We start from the raw sequence: 21,377 nt of genomic DNA, 5'->3' as shown, positions 1-21,377 counted from the left end.
TCCTCCACCTGGCAAATAACTTTGTGAGAAATCCTTAGTTTAACAGACAAAAACTTTCCAAATTTAACCAAAGTTGTTAAAAAAGAAACAACGCAAATATATATATAAAAAAACCCAGATCCTCCTTTAAATTTTACATAAGCTCCAATGATTTTAGTGTCAGTATTCTCATCTCTTTTCGCCAGTCTTGAGTCTCTCATAAAACTTCCTGTAATCCTCAAAGGATTACAGCAAGGGATGGACCTGCATGTATGTGTGTGTGCAGAAAAAGGCGCAGCATGAGCAGTGACAGAGCCAGAGTCTAACAGGGGGAACCAACCTCGCCAGGGCTCCAGAGCCTAGATTCATTGCTTTAGCAGCAATGCATTTTTGATGTACCCCCTTTCTGCTTCAGCTTCACCATACGACCCTGACGGAATAACAGCGCCCCCAGCAACCATCAGTATAGCTTAAATTTTCCCTGTGACGTTTGCAATGTGTTGGTGTATGTGTGTGATGAGGAAGCAGGTGCACAGAACGACGAAAAGAAAGACAGAAAGGGAGAGGGAGACATCGAGAAAGGGAGAAAATGTTCCCCCTTGCCTGTTAAATATTTGAGAAGCCTTCTGTGGAACAGTGATGCAGTCAGAGACAGGCCTGTTAGCGCTCTCTGTGTATGTATGTATGTGTGTGTGTGTGTGTGTGTGTGTGTGTGTGCGCACGCGTTTGGTTTTTGCAGAGAGACAGGGCAGTTAGTTTGGACTAATTCAGCCGTGAGTGAGAGGGAGCACTTTCAATGTTTATTTATCTACCTGGGAGAAAGAAGGAGGCAAAAAAAGAAGGAGGAGGAGAGAGAGGGGAGAGAAGAGGAAGGGGTTGGAGGGAGAGAGATGGAGAGAAAGAGGCTGGCCAGGTTGTCACAAACCATTAGACAGACGGACCCAGTGTGCTCTGCCCCATGTCAATGAGAGAGAGCCGGCTAAAGACAACCATTTGTGTGTTGTGTGTGTGTTAATGCGCGTGCATCCTTGTGTGGCTTTGTGTTTATTTATGGATGCGGGTTTTGCACAAGTGCTTGAATTCACAAAGAAATAATGTGCACTTGTGTGACTGGCACAGGAGCCAGAAATTAGCAGAAAGAAAGGTAAAAGCTTTGAGAGAGAGAGAGAGAGAGAGAGAGAGAGAGAGAGAGAGAGAGAGAGAGAGAGAGAGAGAGAGAGAGAGAGAGTGTGTGTGTGTGTGTGTGTGTGAGTGTGTGTGAGTGAGAGAGAGAGAGTCTCTAGACACTGTTGAGAAGATGAGGCAGGATGCCCTCATTGTTTAAAACAAAAGGAGCTCCCTGTGCCACAGAATAAAATATCCAAGGTTCACACAAACACACACACACTTTCATTTGCCTCTGTCTGTGTGTGTGTGTTGTTAAAACATCAATATTGCAGCTTTCTGCCAAATCGCTGCTTAAATAAAAATGAAATGCAAATAAGACTGATGTGATCAGACAGCTCATGACAACAGACCGAGAAATGTGTAGGTTCTTAAAGATTTCAAGGTGTATGTGAGTAATGAGAGTTTTTGAGGGGCATCTATAGCAGGCAGGTAGCCTAGATAAACAATGTTTCAAACACACACACACACCTTCAGGCCGAACTCCTACTAAAACTCACTTGGGGTTGGAGCTATTCCAGTAAACAGCGTGTCTGTCAAATATGATCTTCTCCTCCGCCCACACGGACACCCAAGACAGGATGGCCAGCAACACCACCTCCATCACACACTTCTGCCCGAGCTGGCACAACATCATAGACATCTAGGGGGGAGTCTTTTATTTCTAACTGATATCAGGCTTTCACTGCGCTGCTGCTGCTCCAGAAATCCTTTCTAGATCATCAATGTCCTTCTGCGCGTCTTTTGATAAAATCGGCTCGGCGGTTAACTGGCTTGATGCTTGAAGTTCCGATAACCTCGGGGGTGTTTCAAGTCATACTGAATGTTTGAAATTCACTCTCAAACTTGGCCAATTAGGTATAAAACAGAAGAATTCACATGGTATTTACGGAAGCGTAGTCGTCGGCGGGATGCTGCTGGTGCGTCTCCTCTGCAAGGTCCGAAAGTTTTCTCCCATTACGCGCAGCCGGAGAGAGAGATGCGCTACCTGGATTAGGTCCTGTCTCTCGCTCGCTCGCTCTCTTTCTCTCCCTTTTCAGAAAAATGGTAATCAGACTCCAGAATTCATCCGAGGTTTACAATTCTGTCGGTGATATCGTAGCTCATCAGCAGACCTAAGACAACGCCAGAACCGGCCGTCATATTTGTTTACCCAGATTTCTGCTGCGCCTGGCGCACGCTTTGTTCCGCTTGTTCCACAGTGCAAATCTCTTTGCAGCCTAAAACTGCGTCCACTTGACCTTTTCTCTTATTGCAGTTCAAGAAAATGCATTCCGCACACAAAAGCGCGCTCCTTTTCGCTATTTTTTGCTCAAACTTGTCACAAAATAACATTTACAAGACGGGAGCATCCTTGTTAAACAACCGTAAGCTCTCACGGCGTCTCAACTTGGTGATCCCTCCGCTGCCACTGGCTCCAATCCAACGTAACTCCAGCTACTGCGCGTCTTTCCGTGCGTCACGCTGACCGGCGCAGGCGGGGAGCCGTCGATGATTACAGCTTTAATCCCAACACGCTCCCGTGCAACCTCCACCTATAGCGGCAACATCACTCAGAGGTACCCCGACTCGGTGTAAGTAACCCCCACCCCCTCTCTCCATCTCCCGCTCGCTTTTCTTTCTGAGCGGGCGGGGTCTGGAGCCGTGCTGTGCTGCGCTCCCTCTGGGGACTCGTGGCTGGCTGACTCACTGCGCCCTGGCCATATGCAGCCGGAGATGTATAGTGGAAAGTCTGAAGTCACTTGAACGCTTCATTCTAGGTAGTTAAATTACTTTTTATTGTGACACGAATTCGAAATCTTGGTATAAATAGTTGACATTAAGACACACCCCCCCCCCCCCCCCCCCCCCCAGAGGGAAACGGTAAATTATAGCTGAAGTTGACTTTGTTATTTTTCACCACAATCATCAATTTGACTAAAGACTGTTTATTTGCATCTTATGGGGCATGTAAATTGCCCACGAAGTTCACTGTTTGAAAGCCGCTCTCTGATGAATGGAGAGAGAAAGAGGGCGTCTGATGGATCGCTGGAACAGTGGAGTCATTTTCCATCAGTGTCCATTAGGCCCAAATGGCAAGCGGAGGCAGCACCGAGTCTAAAACCTGTGAGCCATAAACCTCCAGATAGCTGTTTGACAGAGCCCTGCCGCCCCTGATGCCTCTGTCCTGCGAGAATGTGCAGGCTACTCTGCGAAAAACGTATCCATCGCAGGTACTTAGTCTCCCCCCAAAGGAAGACGAAATAGTAACTACACTTGTGGTTCCCGCGAAGCGCTCCATGCGTTTTCGAACACGTGTTGATAAGACTATGTTGTGCAAAATGAGCTCCAGCGAGGATCAATCCAGTCTCAACAAGATGAGAATTGATTGCAGAAAACAGTTTTCAACAAGTTCATTTGCATTCTTTAGAAGGGCATTACCACGTTAAGAAAATGAAAGGAGAGAAATACAATTTGCAGAATCACGAGCGAGTAAAAGGGTTTTCAAGAGCGACCTCTAACCAACTTTGATGTTCCTACAAAAGACAGTTTCCCCCAAATCAAACCCAAATTACTTGTTCCAAACTTCCCAAACCTAAAAGGCCTTGTTACATTAAATCCAAGCTTTCTACTGCTCCATCCTTCACATCTCATTGTGTCTCTTGGTTGGACCCTTTATGCAAAGTGGCCTAGTTTTTCCTCTGCCCTGCTCTGCCTGCAAAGTAATGCCTATAATTTGGGCTTCAAATTCAGGCAGGGAGAGAACCCATGCACCCCCATAACCCAAATACAGCTGCATGTTGTCCGCCTCTGTGTATGAATTATTCAACATCTGTCTGAGGCGTGCATATGTAAACAGGTGGATAGTCTCCTGATGGCTTCCTTAAGAGGAAACACTATAGACCAAAGACATCCTTCACCTCAGTTTCATACTTTTCCTCCTCAACTGTTACACTCTTAATGCGAGTCTAAAGCTCATGTAAGTGACACAGACTAAACAGTGTTGAGTTGATTCTGATATTACAGCCTCTTAGGTGAACCTAAATCTAAGAGTGTTGGTCAGAGAGTCAGCATAAGGGTGCATGCCTCCTTAATGTGGTGTTAAATCCTAGAATATATTGCTGGTTAAGCCTGTGATTGCACTGCAGTTTAACTCTGCTCAAGAGAAATAAATTATAGACATGAGTAAGCTCCAAGATTCAAAAGTCCAATGTGTTTTCAAATGGTTCATTCACAAACCAGCCATTCAAATTCAGCGTTTTCCTGACTTAAATGGCTGCTTTAGGGATTGAAAATGTCAGAAATTGTATACAGAACAGCTCCTTGAACCACTTGTCCACCCTGCCCCCATTCATTAAGCATGAGGTTTTCATTTGTGTGTGGCCTTTATGTTTGCCAGGGCGTGCTTGATTAGAGACCGCAGTACTAATGTAAATAAATGTTGCCAGATGTGGTTGAATTACTACACCACATGGTTTCATTTAGTCCCATGCACATGGGCACTGGCGGGATCAAGCAAGGGACACCCCAAGGGTCTGTATTTGGGAAACAAATGGGAGGGGAGGTGGGGTATGATTACACAAATTGCACGCTTATGTTTAAAGTGCACATGCAGTGCACTTTGTGTGCTTTAGACAGTGCAAAGGAGTTGAGCAGTAAAAAAAATAAAATAAAGGCCTTCTTTGGTGTCGAGTAACTTGTGAATCAGAGCAATCTTGGAAGAAAAATGTTCTGCATGAAAGTTTAAAATTAGATCAAAGCACCATATTCTGCGAGCTAAGAACATTACGTATCTACATTTGGATCATCTTACTTTGAGTTACCCTTCCACCCAAGTATGTAATGTCTTTGTGTTTCTGTATATTCCAAAGAGGTTTCTGTGCACACAGGTCTCTGCTTCAAATTAATCTTAGTAGAGAGTGAAATGGAAAAATGCTGCAAGCAAACTCAAGTCTCTGAGGCAGCATCAAAAACATAGGTGAACATAAAACGTGAGACTTGTTGCAATTTTTAATGACTTTAAACATGAAAATGCAAGTTTGGGCTAGCACCACCTTAGTTTAGCATGCCAAAATATCATGCAGATTTTTCCCCATTTCGGCTGTGCTCATCAAATATTCCGACTGACATCTTTCTTCAATATGACCTTCAAGGCATGCTTTTCTGCACAATGTAATGGCACGGGAAAAACGAGCGTGAAATTCAAACCAAGCTGGAGCTCGCTATATTTACGATTGCACTCGATGAGCTGCTGGCTCAATACAACAAAATCCAGGTCTCAGCCACAAATACACACCACTGGGCTCAGTTCTATTCTCATTTGTCCCCCCCTCCAAAGGCAAGGAAGAGCTGAGGTTAATCCTCTCCACTGCTCTGTAAGGAAGTAGTAGAAGAAAAAGGAGGATAGCGAGACAAGGGGGAAAAAAAAGAAGGGTATAATGCCAGAAAGCCATGGGAAGCACTTGAGATTAAGCCACTAACTATTGACATTGTGTGAGTGGCAGGTAAAGTCACCTCTGTTCAGAAACCTTTGATCACCACCAGAGAACAAGACCTCCCCCTAGTGGCCAAAAAGGTGTACACCTAAAATTACTCACAGGGGTTTGGGGTTCACCTCTCCTCGCATCCCAGGGTACCTCTGATAAAACATGGATACCAAATATACTGGGCAGCTATACTCCAGTTTTATCTTAATTATTAACTTTATGAGATACAGTACCTTGGTTTCCACAGCAACACCCCTCCTTCCCGAGTTACACCCGCTAAACTTCAAAAGGTCAAACGAGAGCACAGGATTACTCTGAATCAGTGAGAATAGTGAGTATCCAGCACTGCATCCCCAATTAACTCACCACAGTTTCGTCAAGGAATTGTAACAGGATTGCGCTGAGTCCAGATGAGCAGTCAGTCAAGTTTAGATGGGATGAGTATGAAGCTGGAAACGCAGTAAAGGACAAAATACAACCCACCAGCAGTCAACAGGATGAGAAATGTTGAAAATGTTACAAGATGTTAACCGGTACAGAAGGAAAGCGAGGAAGAGACAGAAACCAAATGAGGCCAGATGAAAGAAAGAACAAACTAAAGATTTATTGAAGGCAGCAGAAGATGCAAGAGACAAGATCAGAATGGCAAGGGGGGGGAGTGGGGCACATACAGAGACACTTCTGTGTTCATATAGGTTTAATGTCTTTGTGTTACAAAAGTTTTTTTTTCTGTTTTACAGCTCAGGAGAGCTTAATAGGTCTGTGCTGTTTTATCAAAATATACATGTTTTGAACGTATGTGGATATACTCCAAATGATTTTGTGGTACAAAAACATGAATATATACAACCATCAACCCCCTTCATACAATACCCCCACCCCCCATATAAAAAAGAAAAAGAAAAGTAAAAGCTTTTAACAAAATTGAAAGGCATACAATTTTTCTACACAACATCACAGCTAGGACTGCGGTTAAATTAAGTATTCATTCTAAGCGATCTCTACCAAAGTAGGCTCTTTGTAAAGTCAATCAAAGAAAAAGGGGTACAATATACAGTATATGTTGTTAATCAAAAGACAATTTCAATTAATGTGACTTTTTTCAAAGCATCTGAGGAATAGAAATTGGAACTGCCTCATATTTGTTGTAACGTGGGGGTGAAAGACGAGACAAAAAAATACTCCTAAGAAATCAGAATGCTACAAAACAGCAGGGGTAGAACATACTTTGGTCCTTAACAGCAATAACCGTCTGCAGCTACATGAAGCTTTGTTAAATCATGCATAAGAATCTTACAAAAATAGAGAGAGCACATCTGTATCTGGTCCAAGACAACAGTGGTCAAGGCTGTGGAAACTGGTGCTTGAGGCACACAGGAATGTGACAACGTGTAAGACTTCAGCGTGGTGGATCTATTGTTGAGAAAAAAAGTGCACTAAACGCACCTGACTGTGGCATAAGTGTACACAGACAGGGTACTGGGTGAGGACTCTCACCCTGCAATTCTGGTATCATAAATTTAAGGGAAAAAAATAGATATACTGGGGTTTCAAACACCATTCAAGACTGTTATTACCATCAATTGACAAGTGAGTCAGAGCTGCCCTCTCACAGGTACGATTACCTGAATATAATGGGATAAAGGCATCTTTGTAGACAGGCTAAGATACAAACACCTGAATGAGAGGTAAACAAAATCAACTAATCGTGCCTGTTTCAGCCTTAAATTAAAAACTTAAGGAGTCAAGGCACTGAGATAGCGATCAAACCCAGCTACTACAAATAGCTATCAGTTAAGCTTAGAAGTGATACAAGTAAATTTTAACATTTAAAAGAGATAAATGAATATATAGGTGTCCACATATATATGAACGTAATGTGGTTAAATGAGGCTCCAAACAACTGTCCTGAGGACTAAGTGATAGGAGACTGTAAGACAAAAAAGGCTGAATACAGCTCTACACCTGCAACGATACACCTAACAGAGCTACATCACCTAGCAAGGATATTAAGCATCTAACTGACTTACATTCATAGTTTCTAGATACATATAATGGGGCTATATGCATACAGAGATAAACATTTGTGGTTTTTTTTAAACAAGAAACAGAAGATTAAATGAGCCACTTTTCCCCATTTTAACAATGCTGGTACAAACCAAAGGACAAAAAAAAAAAAAAAAAATTGAGAGCCATATATTACCAAATTAAGCCAGAGCAAATCTGTCTGGAACAAATTCAAAGTAAGGCACAAGACTGTAGAGAGAAAGACAGCGAAAGAATGCATTCAACCAGACCTCTTTCATAGCAGTGATGTTGTTATGAAATAGGAGGGTGTTGTTAATCACATTAACTGTGGCTCTGCACTTAAACCTTCATTAATATCATTAGTAACACCTATGTTTACTTCCATTTCACATTAAAACAGCTGCTGTGAAACAGGACTATTGAATAACCTTTGATAGTGGTATGGATCCCCAGAAGTAAATAGGTGGAAAGTCACACAGTAAAATAAAAATGGATGCTGGGAAATAAGTTTTATGGTCTCAGAGTCAAAACTTAATCCTTTGTCTCAAACCGTTTCTCACTGGCCAAACAGGTTCTAAGTGGCATTTCAAAAAGGCAAACACACACACACACACGTATCTCAACACAACTACTGTAATAAAAAGGAATGCTGAAGTGTGTCTGGTGCGGATACAATTCATCCACATAAGCATACATCTGTGGCGGAGGGTGTTTAAGTGATTTGGTCTCAAAAGGACAGTTCAACAGCTGCCTCTACTTTACCTCCAATTTAAAAAGAAAATGAAAATACAAACATGTTTCATTGTAGAATGTTGCCTCTTTCCCAGGACCCCATATGCAAACTTATTTTGGGGGGGGGGAGAATATTATTAAATGTTAGACTGGATTTGATCCCGACCTCCTAATAAAGCTTTTATCAAGTTTTAGATGAATAGTTTCATTTGCAAGAATGCATGCGTTTCCATTGTTACAAGAGCTAGCAAGTGTAACAAAGCTTAAAGGACAACGCGATAAGCCCCTTTCAGACATGCAATCCCTTCCAATAATCTGACAGCATCCAAAGGTGTCGGGTTTGTGTTAAATGAACACCCTAGCCACTTAACCCACAAAAGCTGTAACAGCACTCTTACTAGGTTGGACCTTATGTAAGACTTTCAACACACGAGCGCGTGCAGTCACAGCATTATCACTGTGCATGTCTCTTGTACATCTGTTAGATGCACAGCTCACTAGAGAATGCCTTAAACAGCAATAATGTAGATAGTAACATTTTGCATATTTCGAACATCTATGAGAGATCTCTGAGTGTCTGTGGGAGGAGCGGTGTACAGTCCTATGATCAGCATTGTGCAACAAACACACCCTGCTCTTAGTGACAATGGCAGAAAGAATATTCCAAAGTGCGGTTACACCTCGCTGGCATTGCTACTGACAGTACTTGTTCACACAAGTCTTTTGCAGGTATTGTGGCTCTCTCCGTCATTGTTGTGGATTTGTGAGAACAAACGCTAGAGTTTAAGCAAGGAGTCTCTAAATGAATGCTGTCAGATAAACAGATAAATTAAACGGGCAAAGTTTAGTAAGTCATGAAAGGATGCCAGTGTACAAATTCAGGAGCTTTTCTTTTAAGGATAACGCAGAAGAATAAGTGTTTTTTTAATAACAGGCATTCTGAGTTGTCCCAGTGGGGAAGCAAAGGTATAATGATTACTGTGAAACAGCTTGTATTAAAAATAGGACCTACCTAAGTGGAGCCCTCATTAATACATCCCTGCTTTCCCCACTTTGAAAAGTCAATAGATCTACAGAAGTCATCTACCAGTTTATGGCAGTCATTTTTCTACACTTTAATTTAAAAAGCTTTGACATCAACTTAAGACTTTACAACACCAACCAACAAAAAATTAAGTTGCGCCCCCCCCCCCCCATTTTCTTAAGCTAAGAAGAGAATCACAATGAATAAACAATGTTGAACCTATTAATGACGGTGAATGATTTGTTGTGAAAGGAGCAACATTCATCAAAGAAACAGCTATAAATAGGTGATGGTGGCCATTTCCACTGAATGCAACCTCGAGAGTGGTAGCATTCAGATGGCAACAGACTTGGAGGATGAAAGGAAAGGCACTCAGATGGTGGACTTGGAGAAGGACACTCGAAGATGGTGGTTTTCCCCCAGATCATGGTTGTGGAACTCAATGAGGGACTCTATTGCCTCCTCGACTGAGCCCATCTGAATCAGAGCCATCTTGCGATCTTTTCTGTTTAAGAAAAAAAAAAAAAATTGAACAATTTGTTCTCAAAGTGTAAGATCCAGCCCACTTGTGTGTGGGTTTTTCACCATTTGCTTTGTTGTACTCTCAAAACTAGGTTTAGTTCATGTGTCTATCAGACTAAAAACACCAACACTTTACAGGAGCTCTTGGTTAAATTGCCAGCTTTAAATTAAGGCTGTAGAGTGTTCTGAAGAAAGAACTCAGCCGCAAAAAACAAACAACTTGAGAAAATTGGGTTTAAATAGACTAAAACTTACTGAAAGAACTTGAAGGCCTTGACTGTTGCTCCTGAGCTGGCAAATAGCCTCCTGAGATCATCCTCCACCACAGAAGGCCTGAAAGCAAAACAGCAGAGAAGTTAAAAAGCTTTGTAGGTTTATGTTTGTTTACTAAGCTGCAAGTTTTTGTTTCTGAAGTTGTAAAACAACAAGGCATGATTAAATATAAAAACCACCCCCTCCTCCACATACTTAGAAATAATGTCACGAACACCTGAAGGAAAAAGCTTAGTGTGCAAAAGGTTGCTGGGTTAGAGTAGAAATGACGCTAAGGTTAACACTCACGGTATGTTGGAGAGGTGGAGTGTTGCAGAGGGTGGAAAAATGTTGGAGTAGTTTTTGGAGCCAGGCTTCTTAAAACGGTGCAGTGGAGAGTTGCTGAAATCCTTTGTGAGGCCCTGGTCCTCGTGGCCTTCTCTGGGAAGCTGCACTGTTGTGTGTTTTGACAACGTCACACGCATGGCCCTGCCATGAAGACGCTGGCCATTCAGGTGGCTCATAGCTGAAAAACATAAGTCACATAAACATGGTTTCAACACACAATTTTCAAGTTGTCTATCAAATTTGTTAGCACATTCTCCATCACTTAATTTAACTCTAAACAGCCACAACAATAAGCAGATAATCAGCCGTCTACCACAGGAGGAGCTGAATTACCCTTCTAAGCAAAGGCTCCAAACAATGCACAGTATAATAATGTGAGGAGGAAAAAAAGAAAAAAAAGATGAAAGTGGTAGATCAAAGACAGAAAATTGTGTTTTGTAGGGCTGCAGCGTCGCTACCTAGTTGAGCCTGTGTGCCATCAGACATCTGGATTAGAGCATTCTCCTTTTTATTGAACAGGATCTTCACTCTCATCACATCGCCATACACACCTAAGGAGGAAGGGGAAAAGCATCACAATGCAAGTCCAGCAAATGCTACACGCATCATGCCTAAACCAGGAGCCACACAGTCAATCACAGCAACAACAACAATTTAAACCATCAAATCAGATATAAATATTCACACTAAGCCTAAGGAAACAGTGTGATTGAAGTTACCGTTAGGCTATTCTATAATCTTTACGTTCAATTCTGCATGGGTGTCCTGTAACCATTCCTACATAAGCCCTCTTAAAACTAACTACACATAGATGTTAAAATGCCTTAAGAGGGGAGAAATCGTGATTTGAAGACAAAAATCAAAGATTAGTAAAATGAGTAGTAGTGATCAATTTGATTGCTCTACTGTGAAGATAGAGTTGATTACTTCCCAAACTTGAGGGTCTAAACAGAGACATGCAGAAATAAACTAAACATGCACATACCTACATTTGAATAAATGAGAAAAACTGCAAGAGAATAAAACTGTGACATAATCCTGAGATTATGTCAACCCATAATCACAAAAAAGCTGCAGCATTTCATTATTCTAGTGCAGCAGAGAGAGAATCACTGAGAAAAAAAATCAGCATGTAAAAATGAAATTTGACCACTTTTTATGGCTAAATTTGGCTGGTGCAAAACCAATAAAGGTTTGACTTTTATCCTCTTCTTTATGGTGATGCTTTAAAATTTAGATCGGCTTCCTGCCTCGTTGCCAAACAAAATCATTCCCACATTTCTATTTAGCGGGGCAATATTTACATTGAAGGGCTTTGCTCTTTGAAGATGGAAAAAGTGCAAATGTTTTTTGCCCATGGACAAGTATCATAGCTTTTAAAAATTAAATGAAATGCTGCAGCTTTATGTGGCGTTCTCACACAAACCCACAACAACCAAAACAGGTCATACAAACCCTCAAACAGACACCCCCACCCGCCATAGCCCTGTACTCTGATGATGAGCCATCAGTGGTTAAAAATAAATAAAAGCCAACAACATGAGACAAGACATGCCCACCTTGCCAGGTAACAGTAGTAATAAAAAAAGGAGATGAAAGGATGATAACGTACCGAAAAGAATAAAGAGGCAGTGTGGCGTAACGCTCTTTAGAGACAGCAGGAGGGAGCAGCGGGGCAGGGGGCCAAAAAGGGGAGAGGGAACAGGGGACAGGGGAAAAGAGACGGAGCGGAGTGGAGGACAGTGGAGTGGAGTCGGGACATGTCCGCAGGCCACAGGCAGCGAGGTCCACAGGAAGGCCACAGTACCATGGAGGAAGGAGAGGCATGAGGGACGAAGAGAATGAAGAGAGGAGAGGAGGAGGATTTGAATAGCATAAGAGGATGAAGAGAAATGTGAGGATGGGGGGGAAGAAAGATGATGGAGAGGTAGATCATGGCAAAAAAAATAAAATAAAATAAAATGAAAATCAGGGTGTCAAAGAGGTGCCAATGTAGTGTATGTGTTTTCAATTTGTGGTGGTGGTGGGGGGATTTCCAAATTAGGGATAATGGTAAGGGGAAGGAAAAAGGGTTGGGTGGATGGAAGGAGGTGGTTACAGTAGTAATAACAGAGGAGTGACAGGAGGAGAGAGGGAACAATTGGTCATGGGGCGTGCAGTCAGTTGGCAAGATTTAAAGTGAGGGGTTTAAAAAACAAACAAAAAAAAAAACAAAAAGAGGGATTAGGGGGACAGAAAGGAGAGAGAGAAAAGGAAGTAAAAAAACAAAACAAGGTCAGTATACACAAAGAAATGTAGTGCTTCAGACAGTAGAACTGGCTAAATTTAAATGCACTGTCACTATGGGAACACTAGGAGAAAGAGAAGAGAAAAAAAGATTAACAATGAAATACAGGAAAAAGGCAGAGACAATATGTACTTTTAAATTAAATGTCATGTTTGTTTAGATTACGTAGAGAATGATATAAAACATAAAATTCTGACCATCAATTTTAATAATTCTTGAAGAACTTAAACAGAATCCTTAAATAACCAAACTAAGTGTATTGACTACATTAACTACAGTAAATGTAATGAGCTTAAAGACTACTTATATATTTATACACTATTAACGAGATTAATGTACATGATGTGTTGCTTTAAAAACAAGACCAAAAAAGTAATATTGTCTCCCCAACAACTCAAGAATGATTTTAACTAATGGACAAAAATGAAGATATGAAATGGTAAGTTTTCTTTAAAGAAAACACAAAAAAAAGAAGTTAGTTTTTTGAATAAACTTAAAATTCACAGTGAGCAGAGTGGCAGGGCAGAAACGCAGCAGGTTTGGTCAAACACAGAGAGGTCCTGAAAGGGAAGAGGTTTTGACTTAATGACCCCCTTGTAATTAAAAATAGTGGTAAGGGTAGTTCCTCATGCAATCACGTGAAGTGGTAAGACATGAGGCGTAAAAACATTTGTTTCATTTGATCAAGTGGATCCACAAGCGTAAACAAAAGGCAATGTAACTGTTGAATGAAGCTCAGCACTGAACTAAAACAAAAGCAAAGGTAGTAGAGCTGTTTAATAGCATGTGTACTGACCTCAGGGTTCAGATTGCTGACCAACAAGACATTGTGGCCCCCAGCGGCAGCAAGCCCTGACAGGCCGAGCCGGCTAGCGGCCGCCGCTGCCGCCGCCATGCCAGTGGGGCCCACACCGAGGGACGCCAAGGCACTAGGAATACCGGGTACTGAGAGACCTAAGAGCAGTAAACCACAAATTACTCTCAACTCAATGCAATCCGTAGATAAAAACCTGAGAAATAATTTAATCATGAAGATTATCTGCTATATGTACGTCTGAATAAACTACTGAAATACAGACATTCGAATCAGAATAGCAGGAAATATATTTTTTGGACCGACCTGCCTGCTGAATAGCAAAGGTTGGGGGGAAGGCATGAGCGCCACCATAGGGAGAGGCTGAGATTATACCTGGTGCAGCTATAACAACAAGATATAGAAGTAAGATTTTTTTATTAATATAAATTAAAAGAATGACAGTGAAGTAAATCCTGCGAATTCTAATTCAAGAAAAGAATGGACTACATTCTTACCAAACGCAGCTGCTGCCATGGTCTGGTGGTCAATGGAGGGCTGTGAATCTGCAGTCGGAAGGTCTGGTCGGGTGTAGTCCCTGCTCTTGTCGTTGTTGTACTTGACGTTGAGGCTGGTAAGCTTGGAGAAGCTGATTCTCAGAGTACAGCAAGCATTGTAGATGTTTTGCCCATCCAGAGACTGAAGAAAACAGTGTTCTGTTAAACTTGAGATAACATATCTGGTGTGTTTTTACAGTGGCGAGTTTAACTAGTGACGTCTGAGCGACTGTTCTCAAAGTGTACTAACTGCCCTATAATGTTATTGCTTTGTTTCAAAATGTCCTAATCTTAGTCCCATGTTGACAAAAAAAGTAAGTGAACCAAGTGTACCATCTTGGAATGCTGCGCTGTCATGGCATCAGCATACTGGATGAGAGCCTGGAACTGGTTGTTCTTGGTAAAAGTGATGATCTTCAGCACTGTGCCAAATTTAGAGAAAATCTGCAGGAGAGACACGATTATAAAAGGTCATAATTTTAACACACCTAAAGTAAATAAGAATTTGAGAACTGCAAAATAGCTTTACACTTTAGTACCAGACAATGAGTGGTCAAATCAGTAGCTATACAGCTAAGATTTGAGGGATGGTTTTTTTTGGGTGGGGCATGCCCAGACTAGTTACTTAAAGCATCTCTGACCAGTCAAAAAACTGTAGCAGCTGCCTTTACCTGGTGGAGTACATCCAGGGTAACAGGATAGAAGAGGTTTTCCACTATGACCCTGAGCACAGGGCTTTGGGCTGCCGCTGCTCCAGCCATGCTACCAGCATCAGCAGAAATGGCCACACTTCCCATTCCTCCCCCATGAAGGGCATTAACTGCCTGCAGAGCTGCCTGGGCACGCTAAGGAGAAACAGAAATACTTCCCAGCATCAGTGGTGAAAGGATAGTACCACAGAGTGAATGTGTGCAGCATAATGTTGTAAAACAAAACAATATTTTTAACAAATGTAAATAAGTTATTCAATATGCATTTTTTCAGTATGGAGCCAAAACTTGAATCCCAGCATCAAGCAATAAATTAAACAGCTGATGAAGCCTCAAATGCAAACCATTAAAATAAATATAAAGTGCACAGATCTGTGCCGCTGCTGTAAAACCCTTACCACTTGGTTTGGGGAGTTGTCCGTCTTGAGCTCTTTGTGGGTTGAGTACTGCATGTAAATGGGGTGGTTTCTGATGACAGGGGTAACAGAGGAGTAGTAGCTCACCATCGTCTGTGCACACTCCTCGCTGTTCAGTTCCAAGAATGCCTGGGACATAAACATACTTATTTTGTTTATCCCATCACATACAACAAAGGTGACACCCCAATGCAACAAATTTAACATTCTTATCAATTCTTTTTTTCTGTTATTAACCATTATAAATAACACAATTAACATGGTTACAGTATTACTGGTTATAGAACTACTTCAAACAGAAAACAGGTGTTTCATGATCTGCTGTATTCCTCCAGGAAATCTTAACATGAAGCAGTGTCTATCTACCAACAAAGTCACAAGGATGTAACAAAAGGGTCATTGTTATAATTTTAGGTCAGGACAGAAGGATAGAAAGCTGATCCCTCGGCTCAGGCCTGGGAAAAAATAATTCAACCAAAACTGCAAGTCATACAGTTTGGTAAGCAGACAGGCAACTGTCTTTCCTACCTGGTTTTTCCCTTTCAGCATCAGCAAATTAGTGACCTTCCCAAAGGGCAGCCCCAGGCCAATAACTTCAGCCTCATTTATGTCGTTGGGCAGCTTGCGTACATGGACCACACGTGATGGAACACCAGGACTGCGGACGTCACCTTTGAATTTTTTGCTGTCGTTGCCATTGGCTGCAAGAGAAAACAGAAGCAGATACAATCAGGGAGGGAACAGGAGGCTCCAGTTCTTCCTGAATAATGGATTGATAACCATGGTAACACAAACATGTCAAGCACTTCAATAAAAAGGGGATTCACCCCTCCATGGCAACCCCCTACCTGAGTTCATGATATAGGGTCCGTTGGATATGCAGGAAGAAAAGAGTTCGTCGGATCCCCTCTGCAGAAGGAAAGGAAACAATGGTTCACTTCAGTGCGTTCACCCAATGAAGGCACAGCTTGGCAGGTGGAGAGCACGGTTCTCACATTACTAAGCCATTGTGTGATAAAGCAGGAAGTAATCTGATAACCAAAAGAGAACTGAGCAAACACACTTGAGAAGAACTCCACCTTCCTCACTAGGAGGAATCCAGTGAACTATCATGTCAGCAGGAATATCTGACTTCCCATTCCATTAAACGCCTTTTACAGTATTGCCAAACCTCAAGCCACTGTAACAATAGGCCATATTTTTTGAGACAATGTGCAATAAAACACAATTATGCATAACACATTTAAGTTGGAACAGGTAGTTTTCAGCTTGAAGGACAATATTCAGTCAGGTTTTGGCCAAATAGCCATCGGTGAGTACATCCCATCTTCTCATATAATCCATCAGGAGCAGGGATAACACACTGAAGCCCTTTGGATCGCAAGACAAGATGGGGACACTTCCAGTCCACACTAGACTACTGTCTGCCTTTTACAGACTCCCTCTCTAGTACATAAAAAGTGCTGTTTCAGGGCTGTTCACATGGTTGTGTGTTTGTGGCTGAGTGAGATGAAGTATTGCAGTCACAAGAAGTGGCTCAGCAGCATAAGCTCTACAACACTCTACAATGAAGGTCCTGTTCAGGCTGAGACTAGGGACATTGTTACGCAGCAGCACACACATATGTAGCCCGGGGGACTCTCTGGGAGTTGAAGAGCCCCGCAGCACTTTAACAACAACCAGTCATGCAGGTTTGCTAGCATTCTTCTTCACCTTGTGAATCTAAATAGAGGGTGGGGTCAGGTAAGCCTGCATACAAAAACTTATGAGAGACAACATTTGGTCATGCCTCCAAACAGTAGAACAACACTGCAGTAAGACAGTACTACAAGCAGTGGTATAAATACTCTGGCTTCTACACAGCCTGACAGAACTAATCAGTCTAAAATATAAATGAGTAATGGGTTAGTGTACTGTTTAGACTTATGATCCAAAAGTTAGAAATATTAATAATAATAACAACAAATAAAAAAAACAAGACAACACTGATTACAATGAACAGATGAGAATGGTGTGTTCCAATTTGTGGAAGAAATTGGTCCCGATAATTCAGCCAATAGCAGATGCAAACCATGAGAAATGAAGGAAGTGGCTCCAGCCTGACTCGCTGGTTGTGGGCGGGCAGCGGCACACTTATCACTCAGCAGACTGGTTCCAAACAGGAAGAGCAGCAAGATGAGGTCTGCTTCCAGAGTTTCGCTAAACTTCCTCTGGGGAGACTGTAGGTTACTGTTAAATGTCGACTCCCTCCTCCTTCTTCCTCATTCTAATAATAACAACTGCAGAGCTAAGACAGTCCACGGTGCAGAGCAGGAGCATCAAGTCACTCTCAAAATGGAGACTTGTGTTACAATTGAGCATTTAAACGGGATGTGTCAGAGTGCTTGCTAAGCCTATAGAAGAAAAACAGACCTGACCACGCATTTGCTTGTGAAGCCCAACACAGCCCAAATAAATATGTATCAACGTGTTCACTTCCTTTGTTTGCTTAGGATGTGGACAGGATAACAATAAGTTATCCCAGAGTGATGACACACCGCTGGCAAACACACCAAAACTTCAGCTTCCTTTCACTGACAACGGCAATACTTTGAACTTTATTTTTAAAAGTTAACCTGTAGCAGAAGCAATTTCTCTGTCCCATTCACCAAGTTAAACCTGGTTTGCATTGCATCAGCAAAAGAGGGAAAGGGACACATACTCTCCAACAGTACTGCAGCACATAGGGAAGTTCATCTTGTAAGGAAAACTAAACCTGAGATGATTTATTTGTATGCGCCCTGCCTTTTGCAAACAACCTTATTTAGGGTTATAGGGGGTTGGCTGGTGTGTTCTCTCAGGAAAAGTACAAAGGAGAGAAGCACAGGTATAGGCATGTTTGTTCACTGTGATCAGCCTTCACACTTGGAGGGGGCAGGGAGCTGTGCCTCGCCAGGGGGCTGGAGGGGGGAGATTGGAATGTGACCGCGGAATGCCAGACACTCTGCCCAGACGGAATAATTACAGATTCCAGCAAGGCAGGGCTCCATAACTCAGTGTCATCATTACCGCAGCACTTTAAATCCAGAAGTAGTTAAAAAGAAGAAACAATCTCATCTGGAGTTAAACCCTCACTATTAAGCAGCGATCATTAAATCGTGTATTAGTGCACATGATGAAAAGAAACAGGCATTACTGAAATGAATAGAGGGGGTGGGGTGTGTCCCATGTATTGGGGGTGTGTATAAGAGTGCTTGTTCAAACACTGTAAAGACCTTTGGCCGGGAGGATGGCTACAGATCTAGGTTGAGCTCAATTAGTCCACCTACACTGAGCTGCTCCAGGCAATGTTACCAAGGATTACAGCAAAAACAGGAATTTTAACAACCAGCAGCATGCTGAAGAAACGGTGTGGTTTCTTCCTGTCAAGTCTGCATGCACAAACATTCAGTTTCACAAGAATACAACAGCTCAGTGACTAATTTACAAGTCCAATTCTTGCTAAGGATTTAACATTAGATAAGACTTTGTGGTTTTGTTAGAGTTACATAGCCCTGTAATTGAAACACAACTGAGCAACAAAAAGAGTCAGGGCAGAATTCGGCTTTCCCACATTCCAATAAGACCAACAGACTATTAAGGAACACACAAATAAACAACAGGAAGTTTCATTTCAACAGCCACACAGGCAAGCGGAGACAGAACAGGAAAACATGAAAGCTCCACCTCTGAGAATCTATGCTAACATAATTATTGAATAATCCGCTTCCACCGTCTTGCTGTAACCTCTGTGCTGACCATTCAGCTCTATTTCATGAATGTTTAAAAAGCAAGTCAGTCTTCACCTGCAACTTCATTACACGTGAGAAAAAGCTTTGGAAAGGTATTCTGTATTATGGAGGAGGCTTGCAAAGTGATACACTACGTGCCACCAGAGCTGGCTCAGTTCTTTGAAATTGTCACTGTATTCTGAAAAACACACCTTTGTACAATATTACACATTTCTCTCTCACACACACAAACCAAAAGTCACAACTATATATGTTACAAGACCATATTTGGAGTTAAAAACACTACATACTAATTTCAGCAAGTGGGAGTCATTACTTATGCTGTAGTAAAGGAGTGCAATACTGTAAAATAAAAAAGGAAATAAGCAACCAAGAGGAAGATGACTCAAAACTGCCTACCTTTGTGCCAGCTGATATGTCATGGACACTGCTGCAAAACAGAAATAAAGTTCTCAGTAAGAAAATAAGGAAAACCATCCACAAACTATCCTTAAGTCATTGTTATCAATGCGGCATAACATTCAACTGCATCGAAAAAACAAAAAACACACAGACACACACAATCCTACAATACTGTTAGCCCAAAAGGAAAACGACTTCCTTATTTAAAGCCATAAAGAGCAACAGGAACCAAAATGAGTCATACACAAAGACAAAACTATACAAAAATTTACTTACTCAATTTCAGGGACGTAGCCGGATCCCAGAGGGTACAAGTCAGCGTCTAGGCGGCTATAACGGTTTAAAAAGAGATGCAAGTAAACTTGTGTGAGTTCAAAAAAAAAAAACTGAAAAAGAAAAACACCTATAATTACAACTAGACGCCTGGGACGAATGCAAAGCTGTCTATGAGCTACTTTCGAAGTCCTTCAAACTTACGACATCAGACGATCAGAAGAGAAGGACATGTTCGAACTAAACAATACGCTATCATGTACCCTACTGCGATTAGATAACTCGGTTTAGAAGTCCCCGATTCAATCAAATGTTAAGGCCAGACATCTTCAACATGGCCCTGGCGCTCCGCGAACAAATGAACGCGGAAATGAGACACGTTGCTTTAGCTAGCGCTCGAGTTCCCGTGAAACCAAGTTACAAAGGTACCGTTAGCCAAAAACTAATGTCCGTCGTAGCAAACAAGAGGCTATCATTGTCTTCCTTAAATAAAGGCAAATGTTCTTATCACAACTCAAATTAAGTTGCTCTTGCTTAGAGTTACTAACGTTTACGATAATTAAATAAATAAAATAAGTGCATTAAAACATTCACATTAGTATTGACTGTTAGCCAACGCTAGCGACGACTAGCAGCTGCTAGCTAGCTTACGTTCCTGCTAACTGTTGCATGTTTTGATGAAAAAAACAGTTTGAAGTTAACTTTTCTATTTCGACGGTTAAGCGAAGGTACTTCAAACATCACAATATGTCCATAAGCAACCGAAATAAGATAAGAAGTTACTCCGCGATCGGTTTGTCTTATAAATATAAGTGTTAAGTGTGGCTCTTTTCACTTACCCGTCCATTGCACAAGAAAAAAACTGCAGGTCTGAAGCGAAGGTAGGGCGGCAGACTTGCTTGATTTTCTTACAAAATGGCTGAACACACGGAGGCGAGCGCTGATTAGTCCAGGAACTTCCAAGAGCTGAAAACGGGCGGTGACCTGAGCTGCGATTGGACAAGAAGGCTTTCATTTTGTGAAAAAACCAGGGCCGCGGCAAATTTCCAGTGCATCGTATCAGAGACTCTTTTAGGAATTAGGAGTTTGTTTTGGCTGCACCCAGATAAAAATACAGCCTAAAAAAGTGTTTTAATTGTACAAATCTACTCATACACAATTTCATCAAAAAAGTGTTTAATAGTATACCCCAACAAACACACGGCTGTTAACACACTGTTAACAACTTTATTAGGTTAACACGTGTAAGGTTTATGGTGTCCTAAATTAATCGTACTGTCAATTGCCAATATCATTTTTATGTTTCTGTAATAGTCAGTCCACCAGTATGCAAGCTTTTTCAATGCTAAAATATATTGATATTTTTTACCAATAATTTTCAAATGTACTGTTCTACAGAAAAGCAGATAAATAGTAAATATTTCAATTCAGATGCCAAATTACAGTTAATTACTTGCATGCCTAAGAAGAAATAATTGTTTAATTATTAGCATCCATAAAAGAGCAGAGAGGACAGCAGCAAAAGCAAAGAGACTACATTTCTGAGTCAATATTGAGCCCACTTTGAAGGAAAACAGTAACAGTTAAGTATAGATCTATTGTCAATATATAATGTGCAAAAGTAAAAGCAAAAAGGTGAAATCTCTCAGCTATA

At 41.6% G+C, this 21,377-nt stretch overlaps 2 protein-coding genes across 3 annotated transcripts in view; both read right to left on the bottom strand.

Annotated features, from left to right (window-relative positions):
* Window positions 1-6,081, bottom strand: part of efna2a (ephrin-A2a) — an 85,154-nt gene extending 79,073 nt beyond the window's left edge. Inside the window, exon 1 of the mRNA XM_085143984.1 lies at window positions 1,644-6,081. Coding sequence (XP_085000110.1) covers window positions 1,644-1,786 — 143 coding nt within the window. The 5' untranslated portion in view covers window positions 1,787-6,081. The remainder of the gene's footprint in view (window positions 1-1,643) is intronic.
* A 112-nt stretch (window positions 6,082-6,193) lies between these two features.
* On the bottom strand, window positions 6,194-20,703 carry LOC146496078 (polypyrimidine tract-binding protein 1-like). Of its 2 annotated transcripts, none has more exons than XM_085143975.1 (16): window positions 20,563-20,703; window positions 19,727-19,780; window positions 19,448-19,478; window positions 16,127-16,187; window positions 15,807-15,979; window positions 15,261-15,407; window positions 14,824-14,997; window positions 14,486-14,596; window positions 14,114-14,294; window positions 13,923-14,000; window positions 13,599-13,756; window positions 12,128-12,161; window positions 10,974-11,066; window positions 10,477-10,693; window positions 10,171-10,248; window positions 6,194-9,898 (listed from the first exon to the last, which is right to left on the bottom strand). In XM_085143975.1, exons 1-16 carry the CDS (start codon window positions 20,568-20,570, stop codon window positions 9,766-9,768), a joined length of 1,731 nt encoding a protein of 576 aa, XP_085000101.1. In that variant the 5' UTR covers window positions 20,571-20,703; the 3' UTR covers window positions 6,194-9,765. The 2 variants fall into 2 exon arrangements, with proteins under 2 accessions (XP_085000101.1, XP_085000102.1); XM_085143976.1 differs by lacking the exon at window positions 20,563-20,703 and adding an exon at window positions 19,928-20,553.
* Window positions 20,704-21,377: the final 674 nt, after the last annotated feature.

Source organism: Neolamprologus multifasciatus, chromosome 19, assembly GCF_963576455.1.
Source record: "Neolamprologus multifasciatus chromosome 19, fNeoMul1.2, whole genome shotgun sequence".
NCBI lineage: Eukaryota > Metazoa > Chordata > Actinopteri > Cichliformes > Cichlidae > Neolamprologus > Neolamprologus multifasciatus.
The sequence above is the reverse complement of the archived record's forward strand: the minus strand, read 5'-3'. Positions and strand labels throughout refer to the sequence as shown.

What these genes read in the sequence shown, in the direction of transcription:
- LOC146496078 (XM_085143976.1), bottom strand. Translation starts at nt 19,956, where the DNA reads ATGTCCTTCTCTTCTGATCGTCTGATGTC. An exon ending in CATGGCAGCAGCTGCGTTTG is followed by an intron (nt 14,001 to 14,113) that starts GTAAGAATGTAG and finishes TTGTTGTTATAG; the next exon opens with CTGCACCAGGTATAATCTCA. An exon ending in CTGCCTCTTTATTCTTTTCG is followed by an intron (nt 11,067 to 12,127) that starts GTACGTTATCAT and finishes CTTCCTCCTTAG; the next exon opens with GTGTGTATGGCGATGTGATG.